General features: G+C 43.1%; 1 protein-coding gene across 1 annotated transcript; it reads left to right on the top strand.

Moving 5' to 3' along the window:
- Positions 1-5,528: 5,528 nt before the first annotated feature.
- LOC8036577 lies at positions 5,529-8,720 on the top strand. Its single transcript, XM_042288637.1, has 2 exons — positions 5,529-5,601; positions 8,170-8,720. Exons 1-2 carry the CDS (start codon positions 5,529-5,531, stop codon positions 8,718-8,720), a joined length of 624 nt encoding a protein of 207 aa, XP_042144571.1.
- The last annotated feature ends 7,830 nt before the right edge of the window (positions 8,721-16,550 follow it).

Genomic DNA, 16,550 nt, shown 5'->3' with positions numbered 1-16,550 from the left:
CGCAGTTTGCGCTTCATGGGAATGTAGCTACTTGTAGGGTGCTCTGATCTAGGAACTTTAGCGGTTGTTCTGGGACGTCATCACGTTCTGTCGCCAACAGATATGGTGGCTCATTGTTCTTGCCTTCCGGAAACAGTTCAATAGGTCCCTCCCCTTCGAGGTCTGTAGCAGGCGGGGGCGATGCTTATTCCGGTAACATTGAAAAACTCGGTGTTCGACTCGGTTGTGTACCAACAACGATGTCTAGTGGTTTACTTGCCGCTGTGTCGTGATCAGGACGCAGTTGGTCGATGTGGCGTCGAACCGCAGGCCTAATGGTTTCTACGTAAGCTGGCGTCACGTGACTTATACAAACTGACAGTTTCCCCGCTAAGTTTAGCGAAAAAAATATACGTCACGTGACACACCAGTCCCCTCATGCCACAGCTCTCCTCTCTTTTATTTCTTTTTCTCTCCCCACCCCTTCCCGGTCCTAGCAACACCTCCTAGATAACCCTAGGTTAGGTTTCTACCAGGCTGTTTCACAGCATTTCATGAATTATAATTATTATAATATTTATTTATTTATCAGGTACCCGGCAGCGAATTTCGGAGTTTAGCGAGAGGGGGGTGGGGAATAAAAAAAAAGTGATACGCGCGCAAAAAAAAAAAAAAAAGAAAGCGAGCAAATTAACAGCTAACCATCTTCACAAATTTGTAAAACCTCGCGAGGTCAAGAGTTTTCAACACTCCTTGCGACATCCCTAGCACCCTTCAGATTTTGAGTCACTCCCCCCCCCCCCCCCCCCAACGAACTCAATTGCATTTTGCGACAGTTAAAACAAATGAATGATACACGAAACCTTAACGCTCTGAGTCCACCAAGATCTGCAGCACCTATGCATAAAAATAATTATAATATACTGTGTTAACTTCTGGCTGGGATTTATGCTTTACGCAATCATATCAATTGAATGTCCCTACCGTTTCAAAAGCAGTATAAAAGGCATCGTTTGATAAAGCAGAGACAAAAATAGAAGGTAATGTGTTCTACTGGCGTACTCTTTTTGAAAAACAAAATGAACTCTCGAAACCCGGAGTGTTGCGCCTTTATTCAGTCACTTTATGAATACGATCCACATGCCCGGATAGGTAATATGGGGGAAACAGGTATGTTTCACGTGGGAGGTTAGTCTGGGAGTGAAATATAGAATGGAAAAACATTCAACGAAGCCTAGCTCTGCGGCATTCCAGTGTATTCCAGGTCAAGATTTGTCTCGAGGGTGTTGCACCAAACACTATATCTCTTAAAAAGAATTCCTAAAATATACCTAGCCGCTAGGTTTTAAACTTTTTTCTAATTTATTTTTATCTTGACTAGTTGGGGGTCGCACACAGAGCAGGGATATTCGAATATAGGTATCACGTTTGTTTTGAATACTAGTTCCCGCTTAACCTGTGGAAAGTTACGAGGGTTTCGGTGCAAGAAACCCAACTATTTGGAAGATTTCGCTACGGTATAATCTACATGCCGCTGCCAGCTCAACGAGGATGTGAGGAGTACACTTAAAAGTTTGTAATCTGAAACCGATTTTAAACAACTGTTTAGTTTTAAAATTTTGAAACGACACTCATGCAAACACCTCCAGTCAGTAATAATTCGAGTTGCAGAATATACGTTTAATATTATGCTTCTCCAGGTTTGAAATTAAAAAAAAACCGCCCCCTTTAACAAATAAATAACAGTAACTTTGATCAGGCTATCTAGTTAAAGCGGACACTATGGAATGCCTTACTTGCGAACATTACGTGGGATATTCGAGAAGTGGTGCGCTTTCCCAGGGGAATGACACTTTTGGAGTCCTCTGTGTTGTCCCCATTGGATAGAATGCACTTCTCCCAGCACCTCTCCAGTGCTGCCAACCCGTGAAGCAAAACGATTTGTCTTGATCCTCACACCACTCACGCACAGCTTCCATGACGGAGTCGTCGCTACGGAAACTCTGACTTTCAGTTGCCGTTTGAACGCAGATAACCGGTGAAGTCTTCACCGTACCAAATCCGGCGAGTTGGTGGATCTACTAACACTTTGAAGTGGCATTCGCTGGTCTACTGCATGGGGGCACCGATATATAAAGAAATGCATTATCTTAGAGAAATATGAGTCCACGTTCAAGTTTTCCGCTGAGATTCTTTCCACCTTCTGACTTCAAATTCTGCTAGACAACGCATGAGAGTATCTGAGAATGCAAGGGGCTCGTGCTATACACTAAAGAATTGTATTTTTAATGCGCCGGAGCGCGACCAGAAAAGCTAACTATCTCTCAAATGCCCACTAAATAGCATATAATGACTGAGTTGTACGCCAGGTACATTACCAACACGCTGCGGTATGGTCAGAAAGGCATTAAATTACTTATCGTGTCTGTAACAAGCCGCCAAGGTTCAATGCCGACACGCAGGAAAAGGGCGAGGAGACAAATGCACGTGCGAAAAGGAGCGTGTTTAGAAACGTAAGCAGTCATTGGCGGGTAACAGGAAATATCTTCAAGGGCACTCCCGGTCTGTGTAGTGGCAAATGGCAATATTTACGGCGCGCGAAACCCGTTTATAATGTGTGGGCTGTCTATAGCTTCATCACTCGACGTTGGTCGCATCAGATCATACCTCTTCGAAGCTCCGGATGCTCTAGGGATATTTCTATCCAGGTAAGGCGTACTCTTTAGACTGTTTTATCCTTCAAATGCTGTCTCGATATTAAAACTAATCTAGGGCAGATCATTGTTTACACGTTGCTGAGGTAAATAGTGTAGTTGGTATTCTCCCACCAAAGTGCTTTTAGTTTTTGTTTTGCAGACAACAGCAGTAAGAATCATACCCCCCCCCCCCCCCCCCCACCGTTTCCTTCGTAATTTTAATATCGTTTGGTTTAAATTTAATTATTCGGGGAAGCAGTATCAATCGTAATCAATCTTATTCGGAAGTTGAATTAATCAATTGTACAGCACTAGACTAAATATTGGTAAGAAATTTGCTATTTTGTGTTTATGTTACGCAGGACTCAGTGGCTGCAACCCGTGTACATTTTAGAGGCATGCGAATATTTCATTTGTAAATTGAAAACAATATTTGTTATTTAAAGAAGTTATCAGCCCACATGAAGAGAGAGAAAGAATAGAGAACAAAAGAAAACAAGCGCTGACTCAACTAAACATTCATTCATGTTTACATGTTCAGTTGAGTGCCCGCTCGCATAATATTTAGTTCCTTATTATATGTCCAACATCAAGTGATGCGACCAACATCACTTGATGTTGGTCGCATCAGATCATACCTCTTCGAAGCTCGGGATGCTCTAGGGATATTTCTATCCAGGTAAGGCGGACTCTTTAGACTGTTTGATCGTTCAAATTGGCATACATGATTCTGTCTCGATAGTCAAGCTAAACTAGGGCAGGTCACTGTTTAAAAGTTTTGACCCGATCAATCGCCTTCATTTATTCAGGTAATACTATGGATTAGTAGAGTCGTTTATTTCCAGGCATGAGATACAAAAAAGGGCTAATTCACGCTTCTTGACCCTTTTGATTTCTATTAGAATGTGATAAACGGTTCATTGTGTCTTCTCGACTGGGGATTTCCTCGTATGTGCACTGATGTACGGAGTAAAGACGCTTAGCTATAATCAGTGGAGAAGCTGCGGCAAATAGTTTCTTTGATATTCTCACACAAAACTGCTTTTAGAATTGGTTTTGCTTAAAACAGCAGTAAGAATCCTGCCCCCCCCCCCCCCCTATTTCCTTCGTACTTTTAATTTTGTTTAGTTTAAATTTAATCTATCGGAGAAGAAAAATCGGTCGTAATCATTATTATTCAGATGTAAATTAATCAAATGTACAGCATTACACTAAATATTGCTACGAAATTTGCTATTTGGTGTTTATGTTACGCAGGAGTCAGTGGATGCAATCTGTACATTTTAGAGGCACGCGAATATTTCATTTGTAAATTGAAAACAATATTTGATATTTAAAGAAGTTATCAGCACACAAGAAGAGAGAGAAAGGATAGAGAACAAAAAAAAACAAAAAAACAAGCGCTGACTTAACTAAACATTCATTCATGTTTACATGTTTAGTTGAGTGCCCGCTCGCATAATATTTAGTTCTTTATTATATGTCTTCTTTCTAGTATATACAGGCGCATGATAAATGTATGTATATTTTGATGTATGTATAATTTCAATATTGCTGCCACGACTGCTGTAACGCTTTTAAGGGGACAGGAGCCTCGTCAGGTAGCTTCGCCAACCGTTTCTTCCTCCCTCTCGGACATTTTTTTATGTCTAAAAAACTTCTTAATTGATTCCTTCTACGGCCGCTGTTTACCCCCTTTTGTGACTACATGAACCAAATCGCCCACATCGCCAGTTTGATACTTATTTTGGAACGTCCGAGTCAAAGAACATTGTCAAATAAGTATTAATTTATCATGCAGCATCATTGAATATACTACCCGGGGTCCCAACTAGAGGCCAGGCTCTTTAAATTTACCGCAAAAATCGGTTTCTTGACCTATCGCGCAACAATTTTGTGCGGCGTTGCCCACAGATAGTGCATTTTCTTTTTGTAAAATTTGGAAAGAGCGAACTTACCTCAGGAAAAAGTAAAGAAAGAGAAAAAAATTAGCTCCTATGGAAACGCAGCGAGGTCACCGGTGTTCAAACCATACGGCGTCGTTTCGAACAGGAGACAAGAGAGTTTGCAAGCGGTCGCGACACCAACGGCCGCCAACGAACGAGCATACCGCGCCGAGAGCCGGCGTCTTTAGTAGACGATCTTTTCGACTCAAAAGCGGCGCGCGTTCTTCAGGTGGCGATTGTCGCAGAAGCAAAAACCGGCGCGATAACAACAAGGAACTGTAAAGCAGACGAACAATTTTTCGTTGCGAAGCCGACATACAATTTTTTCAATCGATTACGTGTCAATTCAGTGTGTCTTATTAATAGGGATGATAGAATAATGCCTTGGCAACTGATATCAAAAAAGCTCGCGCCACTTTTGAGTCGAAAAAATCGTCTGCTAAATACGTCGGCTTTCGGCGCCGTTTGCTCGTTCGTTGGCGGCAGTTGGCGTCGCGACCGGTTGCGCTATCTTTTGTCACCCGTGGTAAACAGCACCGTATTGTTTGAAGACCGGTGGCTTCCCTGCATATGCATAGGAGCTAAGCCTTTTCCTTTCATTACTTTTTTCTGAGGTAAGCTCGCTCTTTGCAGATTTAAAAAAAAAAATAAAATAAATGCACCATCACTGGGCAACGCTGCACAAACTCGTAGCGCGATAGGTTAAGAAACCGAATTTGGCGGTCGATTTAAAGAGCCTGGCCTTTATTTGGGTCATTCGGTAGAATACTGAAGAGGGCTAGTTGGTTCTTTAAAATTATAACTTTATTATGAACGCTTGATGCGCAACTTTGAACAAGAATCGGGAGAAATGTGTGTAAAATATGTGACTCTTATGCTTTTTGTTACAGCAGAGTTGTGAACAACAATGACATTCCTGGAGACTTTCCTGACCCTGCTTTGTTTCAACCTGGTTATGACTGAGGATCTTCCAAAACCAGGTACATCAATATCTTACACCACCAGGCATTTCTTCTATTATCAGACATTTAAATGCGTCTGAGTTAGCTTTTGCTTTATAGAGAAAAAAAATTAAATGCAGAATATTTTGTATTGATATCTAATATACTTGTCTATATCTGCTTTCTGTTCTTATTAGGGCGCATTGAAATATATATATATATATATATATATATATATATATATAATAAACGAGTCAGCCGTCTTCTCGATCTAATTAGATTTTTAAGGGAAAAAAAAAGAAAAATAATGTAATTCTTTCAGAGGTAATACATTGGTAATATCTAAGATAAGCATCTGCTGTCGGCTCACACTTGGCTGGCTGGGCGGCCAAATTGACGCATTTGTTTTGAGTTTAGCAGAAAATTATAGCTGGGTTTGAAGGAAAATTGCAAGAGATGATGATAAGGAGGAGCAGTTGTTTACAGGTCCGATCAACAGCGTATGCTGAAGTAGTCGGCTGCGCTACACACGAAAACGTCTGGACCGTCTATTTTCCAGTAAAGTGCTTAGTGTAATTTGCGACACTAAGTATGGTATTTCACCAGGCTTAATACCTCGGGGGAGAAATCTGTGCAGGGATGTGCATGCCGTAGACAGCGGGTGCAATTTTCTAATCATCGTTGATGCCGATGAGGTGCCCTGGTTGGGAGGGTGTTTGCAGACTAGTTTAGCAGATTCCACACTTGACACCCCCGCAATGGAATGTAGCGAGCTCTACATATGAATATTTTGTTTTTAACAAACTGATCCGACACCAAACCAGGATTGTTTTCGCCGCTTGAGCATCACCCCCTCCTTCAGTCCTGTGGCTGACGCCATGACGCCGCATCGCAAAAACCTGAAATTATCGTCGCGTTGGGCGAATGTTGGAAAGAAATCCCCGGAAATTGTCCCTCGTCTGAATGCCGCTAAGAGAACTTGAGAGACGACGCTAATACTCCCTGCAAAAGGAGAAGAATGGGGACAAGGACAAACACAAATCTCCACACACAGCTATGTGACATATGCGCGACCAAAAAAATCCGCCACCAGTCGCATAGCTGTGTTTGGAGATTTGTGTTCATCTTTTGACACCCGATTCTCCTACTCCAGGGATTATGAGAGTCATTCTTGTCCAGGTCCCTTGTGCGTTTGCATTTAACTGCATTATAATCATAATCTGAGAGATAATCACTGGTATATACGGAAGGATCAGGGCGAATGCCATCGCTTAAAGTGTGTTTAGACCTCAAAATAGGATCAGTTGCGACAGTAGGCATGGTATTTCACCATGCTTAAACCCCCGGCACAGATATCTTCTTTGATGTCTAGTTGGGTGGTTTCATTTGAAATCGGACACGCTTGTCGGGGTAAGGTTTTCGAATTTTTTTTAATTTATGTAATTGGCCCATTTCTAGCAAGAACAAAACCGCTTTTCAAAATTTGTTAAAAAAATATTTCGCTTCACAAAAAATTATTGACTGGAGTAGGGTGAAAATCTGTTTTTTACTCCGTGATTTTTCTACCCACTTCTGTACGCAGGTACGAATACGGGAAGCATACAAAACTCACAGTAATTTTTTCTACATTTTTATGTTATTTGGACTATATTTTTTAGTTCAAAGGAAAATACTTTTGTATTTTTGTTTATTGAGGTAAAAAATACCAAACATCGTCTCTTTGACATTCCAGTGACATTTTCAAAGCCTTGTAACTCATGAGTTATTATATTTGTCACTTATTAAATACTATGCGGGTGTAGCCCTATACATGAGCTATTGACCGGCACAAGTTTAGTTTATTTAATTTTCACTCAATTTTTTTTATAAAATTTGAAATATCGTCGAAAATGAACTTTACCAATATTTTGAACCCACTTTATCGAAAAAGGCCATTTTTTTTTTATTATTGCTGCCGATCAAATGAACTTTCAATATGGTTGATGCGATTTCCCCCTTTTTTGTTGTATCTTTCTAGAAGTGATCGAAATCGCTCCCACGTTCTCTGAACAGCCAAACGCAGTTCCGCAGGTCGGCTTCGTTGCAAAGACTATACTGCTTATTTGTGTGTTCAAATGCAGCGGGTAAATTCATTTCGATTAAAAACACTCGTGCTTAGCTACATTGTATTTTTTTAATTTTTAATAATGGCAACTGACATTACTTAGTCTGATATTTAGCGGTGCAGCGGAAGTTCCATTATCCGATGTTTAAACCCAGGGCACAAAGAGCGGAGAAAACGGAACGAGCTCTTCATGTAGCCAGACCGGGGTCATATACCTGTATTATCTTTGCATTAGGCTCGGTGCGACAAAGTGGAGAAACTAAAAGTCTACAGAGACATTAAGTGACTGCTTTCGCTGCCTTCTGTGCATCTGGGAACCCACCCCGACAAGCGTGTTCGATTTCAAATGGAACCACCCAGTTATAGTTTCAGCCTAGCCAGTGGCTGCGTTTGCAGCGATTGCTTCTCCCAAGTGCTTTGCGGAAGGAGACGCACCAGATATTTGAGAAAACAGTTTTGGACAGGGGCTTATGTTGCAAGGCCGTCGTTTTTCCTACCTACAGAGCATTGCGATGTCCCCGACAAGGCTCAGCTGGAAGACAAGCTAGACAAGCTAATCCGAAATCTTCCCAAGGAGCACGTGGCCAACCAGACAAAAGTGGAAATATTGCCTCGCGCCATCTTCTTAGGAGAGGGAACTCTCCATGGCCTCGACCACCTCGAGCAAGACAGACCCTACAAGACGTTTTGCCGCGGAAAGGACACAGTCACCGTGTTCAGCGTGAGTCCCAGGTTCGAAATGCGGATGCGCATCCCCTGGAGTCTTTGTTCGGGACACAACGGCACCATCATCTCTCACGCTCTCTTTGTCAGGTATGAGGGAGAGCTCGTGACAACAAAGACAGATTCAGGCACAGAATATAGAATCAAGAATGTGATTCCCGTGGTAATGGAAGGCTTGTTCATCGCAATGGACGGCGGTGGAGATATTGTGTATGCAATTTCGAGCGGGCTGGGATATATCCTTTCGGGACTTCTCAGACTACTTTGGGTACAAGGAATAACACCTTTTGTCGAAGATGCGTTTCAGCAAGCTCTGAATGAACTGAATTAATACCGCACGTGTCCGTGCTTCAAGAGTCATTCAGCTATTCCAAGCACAAGTTGGTTTCAGGGCACTTAACATGACGATCGATTTTTCGAGGGCGTCTCTGTACATTATTTCAATAAAATATTAAAAATATTTCCCATCGTTTCTTTTATTTCTTTTCTTTATGGTACGTTCACACCTGAAAAGAAATCCGCTGCCGCGGGAGCGGATCGGCTCCCGGTGGCGGCGGCGACGAGCTAATTGTGTTAACATATGTTTCCTTCGAGCAGTGGCGGCAGCGCCGGCTGCGGGAGCGGTTCCCGTAACGTCTCGTCAAATATGACGAGAAGGCGCGAGAGTTCCCGCCTCGGCTCTCTTTCTCCCGGGCGTTGCTGCCCCCGGAAGAACGCGTACTCGTGACTTAGGCAGCGTCGCGCCGCGCAAGAATGTCACTTCCGGTCAGCGAAATGCCTCGTTCGGCGGCAGAAATAGGTCCTGGGCCTGTGCGTCTCGCCGCCGCGTTTTGCGCCCAGCGTTTCGCCCCAGCGGCAAAGCGCCCAGCGCAAGTGTAAACGTACCATTAAAGGGCCCCTGAAAAGAAAAAAAAAAGTTTTTTAAAAACAGTCTGGTTGAGACACGCGTGTCGAAAAATCAATTTTACGCGAAAAACAAATTTTTTTAAAGCAATATTGACTGCGCCAGACGCAATTTAGTCGGTAGTCACCTCTTTTCCACCTTTCTCTCTCTCGGCACTTCGGGCGCGTGGAGGAGAGGTAGTCCCCGCCTCTTCGTAGTGGATCGGCTTGGCTGCTTTCCCTGCTTGGCTGAGCCCCGCACGAGAGCCATTGCTACTTCCGGGCCGTGTTCCAAAATTTACTCGATCTTACCCCAGGGTAAGGGTTTGTACCCTTGGCGTTCTAAAACCTACCCGCGTACAGCGTTTTTCAATCTGTGCTTTCACGTGATACGGTCCGCCGGAGAAACTCGGATTCATTTAGAGATTTGGAACACAGCCCCTGGCCGGCTGTGTCTGCCGGTCGGACGACGTACCGCGTCGTATCGTGCACGTGCCGTGGTCACCGTGATGCCGTGGTCGTACACATAGTACATAGTCGTCGCGGTGGACACCGACCTGAAGCGTCGGTTGCTTCAACGCTGCTAGCAGCTGGGCCTTCGCCCGTACGAGGACACGCCTCGCCAGCCGGAAGGCGTCCGCTCCGATCGCCGCGAGACAACCGCTCGCGAGGCACCCGCTTCGCCGCGGCGAAGCGGGTGCCTCGACGAGTTTGTCCGAGCAGCACGATCCTTCAAGCCGCCGCGAGGACACGCAGTGGTAACTGATTTTTTATTAAACGTTGAGTGCGGTGCCCCGCGTGCCTCACTAAACTCCCTTTACGGGTACCGACATCTAAACAAAAATTGGCACTGGCGCGCGCCAGAAAACAAACAAAAGATGGGGTAAACGAGACACACGAATCGCGCAAAGAAGAGCAGAAAAACAGAAATCTGTCACCCCGCGCTACTTACTAAGTACTTACGATGACTGACTAACTAACACAAGCAACAAGCCCTCTTCAGAACGCGAGACGCGAAGACGGCGACCATGACATAAAACAAAATGGCGAAGCTTTTGTTTGTTGTTTTGTTGTAGTATCCGAACGGAAGTTACGATTTTGTAAAACGTTTGTAAACAATTGCGACGTTCATTCGATGGATTGTTTTTTAAACCTAAAAATATAAAATTCAAAAGGCGATTTCAAGAGATCACGAAGGTTTTATAACCAATATCCAAGCTGTCACTCATTCTATTGGCCAATGAGAAGCCGATTTGAATGACCATGGTTACCAATGAGAAGCCGAGCTGAATGACCTGGAATTTGCGCGCAAATTTTCAAATAAATCTCTCGCCGTCAATATTGCTCTAAAAATTTTTTTTTTTTCGCGTAAGCTTCATTTTTTGACACGCGTGTCCCAACCAGACTGTTTAAAAAAAAAAAGTTTTTTTTCCTTTTCAGGGGCCCTTTAAGAGGACGGAGGGGGGCGATTTACCCCCGTAAGCCCCTCAAAAATAAATTCTTAACGAGATACTCAAGTCTCATTAGGAAGAAACTATTGCTTTTGGGTGAAATGGCAAATAATAGGTTAACATGATTTATCTGGGCGACGGTTTCCCGGCGATGTCACATCCGGCTCTAACGTCAAATCTCTCTGCAAAACACCTGCTCCCTTCAGCAAAATCCCCCTCCCCCCACCCTCCTTCCACCTTGCCCAAGCCTGACCCACATATCCGCCACAACCCTTAGGATATGAAATAATCATTCGGTATTTTTCAAACTTCCCACGTGTTTGCACAAAAGCAGTTATAAACGAGAAACATTTCCTGCGGTTGGTAATGCAGCTATCTTATGGTTCTTCCTTTGAAACGAGGAGTGATCAAAACGTTTTGCAATTCGACTGTAAACAAAAGCTGTCAGTGATCTCTTTAAAACTTCCGATAGCTCCCCTCTCTGACGAAACATGGCCGCAATATCAAGCATTCCGGTCCATCCCTTATTCTGCATCTGGCAGTTCCTTTATTAATGCATTATGCACCAGTAACGAAGTTTTTTGTGCAAAGAAGGTCCCGAAGAAAAATCACGATAGAATGGTAAATGTTCATGAAGGGAATGTTCTTCATATGCTGCAGTAAGTCGTAGCTTCAACGAGTTAAAACGCAGTTTTCTGGACGTGCAAGACAACCCAAGGTCAGGGCGGTCAAGCACTTCGACTTTTTAGGATAATTAAGCCGGAAATGAGGGACTGATCATGAAAAATTGCCGATTGAAGCTGTCCAAAGTTTGAACGTGGTGCAGCGCTACAAATAACCTGCGTGAACACAAGAAACTGCGTGAGCAGCACTGCCACCCCTCTACCGGCTCCTTGCCCGCTTAAGACTTTGAATATAATTGTCGCTGCCAATGTCTTTTCTTAAAGATGTCAGTAACATCGTCTTCCTCTGTACAGTCACTTAGCTCGTTTGATTTACCGGCACCGGTGCAGACATGGAGGTAGGAATAAGAAGAGGGGACATACCGGTAGATGCCTACCAAATCAGCAAATCCCAAATGAAACCGGAAGTAGAGGTCGTGGCCGGTGGGAACGTTACCAAGGTTTCCCAAATCCGTCCGAAAGCGTCTTTTGTGTTTGGTCATCGTTGGGGGCGGGTCCCTCCAAACCGGAAGTTTTCCCACGGCTTGACTTGTAATGGCGTCATGTAGCCTTCAGAAGGTTCCTACCGCCATCGGTGCAGAGAAGTCTAGAGCAGTGTACTTCCGGTGTGTGTATTGAAATACAACCGGCAGCACATCGCTTTACACTTTTCTGCACTGGTGCAGGAGGTGCAGGTACATCGAACGCACTATATGACAGTTTAGAAAATGCAGGGCGGGGGAGTAGCGGGCGTTTTATAATCGCTCCGTAGGTATTGCGACATTAACATAGCAAGAATCACGACGATCATAAGCCGGACCCTGTGTTTCGTAAGCCCCCAATAACTACTAATTGTAATAAATAAAATATAACATAAAAACATTCTACGCGATGCTAGCTTTGTATTCTTAGGTTTTGAGGCGATTTTCAGTTCGACAGAAAGAAAAAAAGACGTCTTCACACCTCGTAATAATTTACGACAAATTGATTGAACAAGGGAGTCGAGGTGAATGCTATCGACCAGAAACCAGGTGGATAGCAAGTGCGCTACAGTTTTGAGAATATATTTGAGATCCCTGCGATGTGCAGAAGCTGTCTCATAACCAGAAACTATAATAAAGCCTCTGATGTCTTCTGGATATGACAAGAGCTTGCTCATTTTATGGGCAGATGCTCTGCCGTCATTGAGCTTTGATGACAGTGTACCAAAACTCTACTACGCGTCGGCAAGCGATTCAACACCGGCAAAGTGAAGCACTATAATGGATGGATCGAAATAAAAATAATTTCAAATTTTAGTCGTTGTGGGTTGAAAAGTTACTTTTAATTTATAAAAATTTTCAAGAAAAAAATTGGGTTTGGTTTTGGCAGCCATCTTAATTGTTTTTCACTTACTCTGACAGTACGGTGGCAGGCACATCCTCATAGAATCTTTTACAGCGAAGCTGTAAAAGATTTTACAGCCAAGGAAATTTTCGTGTCGTAGGCGTTGTAAGCAAAAACTCCCAGAGAACAAATGAAGGCAAAACAGCATATCCCCTTTGAAATCGAGCATACAACACACAGCTCAGTATCCGTTTCAATAAAGAAAACCACAAAACAAGCATCAAAAGCACATAATGGATGATAAGGCGCGTGTGAAAAATAGGACCCCCGTCCCACGCGTTTCAGTAAAGATTAGGTTTGCAGCTGCTTCGAAAGGCTTTGACGTCAGTCGAAGCACTCGCGTGAAGTGCAAACTGCATAATAGATGATATACCTAGCGAAAACAGTCATTTGTATAAGAAATTGCTTGTGTCCAATAAACACATATGATTCATACAGGATATATAAGAAGATATAAGAACCATAGAAGAACAATATAAGATCTGCATAAAATATATAAAACACATATAGGACAGTTATGAGAAACCTCTCACAAATTTTTTATATAGCGCTTGTATGTTCTTATATCTCTTATATAGCTCTTATATAGTTATTTTATAGTTCTTATGTGGTTGTTATATGTTCTTATATATCATGTATAATTCGCGTGTGTTATTGGACACAAAAACAGCATACAAATCACGTAGTGACGTCACCACGCTTTTATATATAACATGTGCTTATAGAATGCAACTCAACCGACCTCCATTCATGGATCATGCATTGATTGAACCTTAGCAAAAATATCTCTACAGTGAAAATAGAAAATCTCAGTGTGCATCACACTGGTCATAAAGTAGTCGTGAATGTCGTTGTGAAGTGAAATAATGACAGCACCTCCACGTGGTGAATGATGTGATGTTGATTAGGACGAAGCTCTCGGGGTGCTGATGATACTGAGTTTATTGTTCATAGGTAGTGCTGATGATGCTGATTTTTTTTTTAATTGCTCATAAGTAGTGCTGAGTTCCGGGTGTCGTTTCGACTTTATTATTACTCCTTCATGGTCGGTGAAATGCAGAGGCAGTGGTTCTTCTAGCGGATCAGCTTGGATCCGCTAGAAGCCGTGGGAACGCATCCCCACCGCTTAAGTTGACGGTCCATGTCACAAAGAGAATTATGATATGAAACGTGGTTATATACGCGTTTGACCATTCGACCGAAGTGGCCTTTCGTCTATAAACGTTGATCCAACGCATGCAAAGTTTAACGCGATTATATACGTATTTGACTGCAGCGCCCTCTCCTGTATAGACGTTGAGCGGCTACATGCAACGTTTCATCCATGACAGAAACCCCAGCTCTTGAGTTACTACCACATCTCAGGCTAGACCTTAAGGAACTTCGCCCCTAATAAAGTGTGTGGTTAAGTACATTCCAATTGTCTCTGGTTTCACTCTTTGTATAGCCTCGTGCGTGAACTTTCAAGTGACGTCGCAATGGGTAATCGTTGTGGGTGTCGTTTACAGCTTCGCTGTCCAACCACCTCCACATCGTGGATTGGAGCCACAATTTTTCCTCAATTGCTTTAACATTTCTGTCAGAAACGCTTTGTTTTAAAATTTCGAAACGGCACCCATGCAAACGCTTCCAAACGGTTATAATTTTAGTTACAGAATATGTCTCATATAATGATTCTCCAGGTTTAAAATTGCCGAAATTCCCCCCCCCCCCCCCCCTTTTTAAAAAGGAAAAAAGAGATAGCTTCACCAGACCATCAAGCAAAAGCGGACGATACGGAATGCGTTACTCTGGGAACATTACGTGGGATGTTCGAGAAGTGGTGCGCTTTCCAGTGGAAGACGTGTCCCAGGAGAAAGACACTTAAGGACTCCTCTGCGTTGTCCCCATTAGATATGATGTACTTCTCTTAGCACCTTTCCAGTGGTGCAAGACCCTCAAGAAAAAACGATTTTGTCTTGATCCTCACACCACTCACGCAGGGCTTCCATGACGGCGTCGGCACTGTAGAAATTATGCCTTTCAGTTGCGGTTTGAACGCAGATAACCGGTGAAGTGTTGACGGTACCGAATCCGGCGAGTAGGTAGATTTGCTGGCCCTTCGAAGTCAGATTCGCTATTCTACTGCATGAAGACACCGATATATGAAGGGGTACATTACCATGGAGAAAAATGAGCCCACGTTCAAGTTTTCCGCGGCGATTCTTGCCATTTTGTGCCTGCAATTTCCGCAAGACTGGACCAGAGAGTGACAGAGGGTGCAAGGGGATTCTGCTATACACTGTCCAATTGTATTTCTAATGCGCCGGAGCACGCCCAGCAAAGCTAACTACCTCTCAAATACCCACTTAATAGCTTATCGTTACCGCGTTGCACGCCATGTACGTTAATAACACTTTGCGGAATGGTCGGAAGGACACCAGCTCATTCGCCGCGCCTGCAGCAAGCCGCCAAGATTCGATGCCGAATCGCAGGAAGAGGGCGAGCATACACATGCACGCACGAAGAGGAGCGTGTTTAGAAACCTAAGCAGCTATTGGCGGGTGACAGGATGTAGCTTCAAGGGCACTCCCATTTTCTGTAGTGGCAAATGACAATATTTACGGCGCGGGAAACCCGTGTATAATGTGCAGGCAGCCTACAGCTTCATCATTCGACGCTGGTCGCATGTGATCAGACCTCTTCGAAGCTCCGGACGCTCAAGGGATATTTCAATCCAGGTAAGGCATACATTTTTATACTATTTTATCCTTCAAATCGGCATACATGATTCTGTATTGATATTTATGCTAAACTAGGGCTGGGCACCGTCTAAACGTTTTGACCCGATTAATGTCCTTTATTTAGTCGATTATTATGATTATTAGTGTAGGTTGAAATAACGAATTTGCATTTCTTGATTTTGCTGATTTCTATTGCAGTGTGATAAATGGCTCAATGCGTATCTTCCAACTGGGCATTTACTACTATGTGCGCTTATGTACGGTCTAATGACGCTTAAATACAATTAGTGCAGCAGCGGAGGCAAAGCGTTTCGTGGGTGTATTCCCAAAAAAAAAGAGCTCTTTCGCTGGTGTTTTTGTTTTGCAGAAAACAATAATAACAACCACTCCCTTCCCTCCTCCCCCCCTCCCCAAACCCCATTTTCTTCCTACGCTTACTTTGGTTAAATTCAAATACCTCCCGCGCAAAACATGAATCCATTATTCGGATGGTGAATTGATCAATTGTTCAGCGCTAAACTAAATGTTGGTAGAAGATTCGCTCTTTGTTGTTTATGTTCCGTGGGACTCGGTGGATGCAATGTGTGTACCTTTTAGACTTGTGCAGTACAAATTATCTTTAATATAAAAAAGGAACAGCTCACAAAACCGAAGACAAAGCATAGGGAAGAAAATAAGACAAGCTGTGGCTCCCAACTCAACATTTATTTATGTTCAAGTGTTTATTTGAGTCAGCGCGTATACCTTTTTGTTCCTTATCATGTCTTCTTTCTGCGCGAGCTGTTTACTTTCTTTTATGAGTACGTACCAACTCACCCACATTGTCGCTTTTACAATTATTTAACAATGTAAGAAAAAGAGAAGAGCGTAAAATAAATGTTAGTATATTTCAAGATTGATTGAGCGCACTAAAATATTGAGGAGGGCTGGGTAGTTCGATAAGATATAACTTAATTTTATTGATTGATATGCACTTTTTATTGCTTGATGTGCAACTTTCTACAAGGATCGTGGGAATGAGTGTAAAAATGTGTAATTATCATGCGATTTTTTACAG

This window comes from Ixodes scapularis, unplaced genomic scaffold, assembly GCF_016920785.2.
Source record: "Ixodes scapularis isolate PalLabHiFi unplaced genomic scaffold, ASM1692078v2 PGA_scaffold10__122_contigs__length_95168666, whole genome shotgun sequence".
NCBI classification, from domain to species: domain Eukaryota; kingdom Metazoa; phylum Arthropoda; class Arachnida; order Ixodida; family Ixodidae; genus Ixodes; species Ixodes scapularis.
This window is presented reverse-complemented; position numbering and strand designations above follow the sequence as displayed.

Bases quoted from the DNA above. Each gene is read 5' to 3' on its own strand.
- LOC8036577 (XM_042288637.1), top strand. From the start codon at position 5,529: ATGACATTCCTGGAGACTTTCCTGACCCTGCTTTGTTTCAACCTGGTT. The intron at 5,602-8,169 runs GTACATCAATAT...TCCTACCTACAG, and splicing joins TGAGGATCTTCCAAAACCAG to AGCATTGCGATGTCCCCGAC.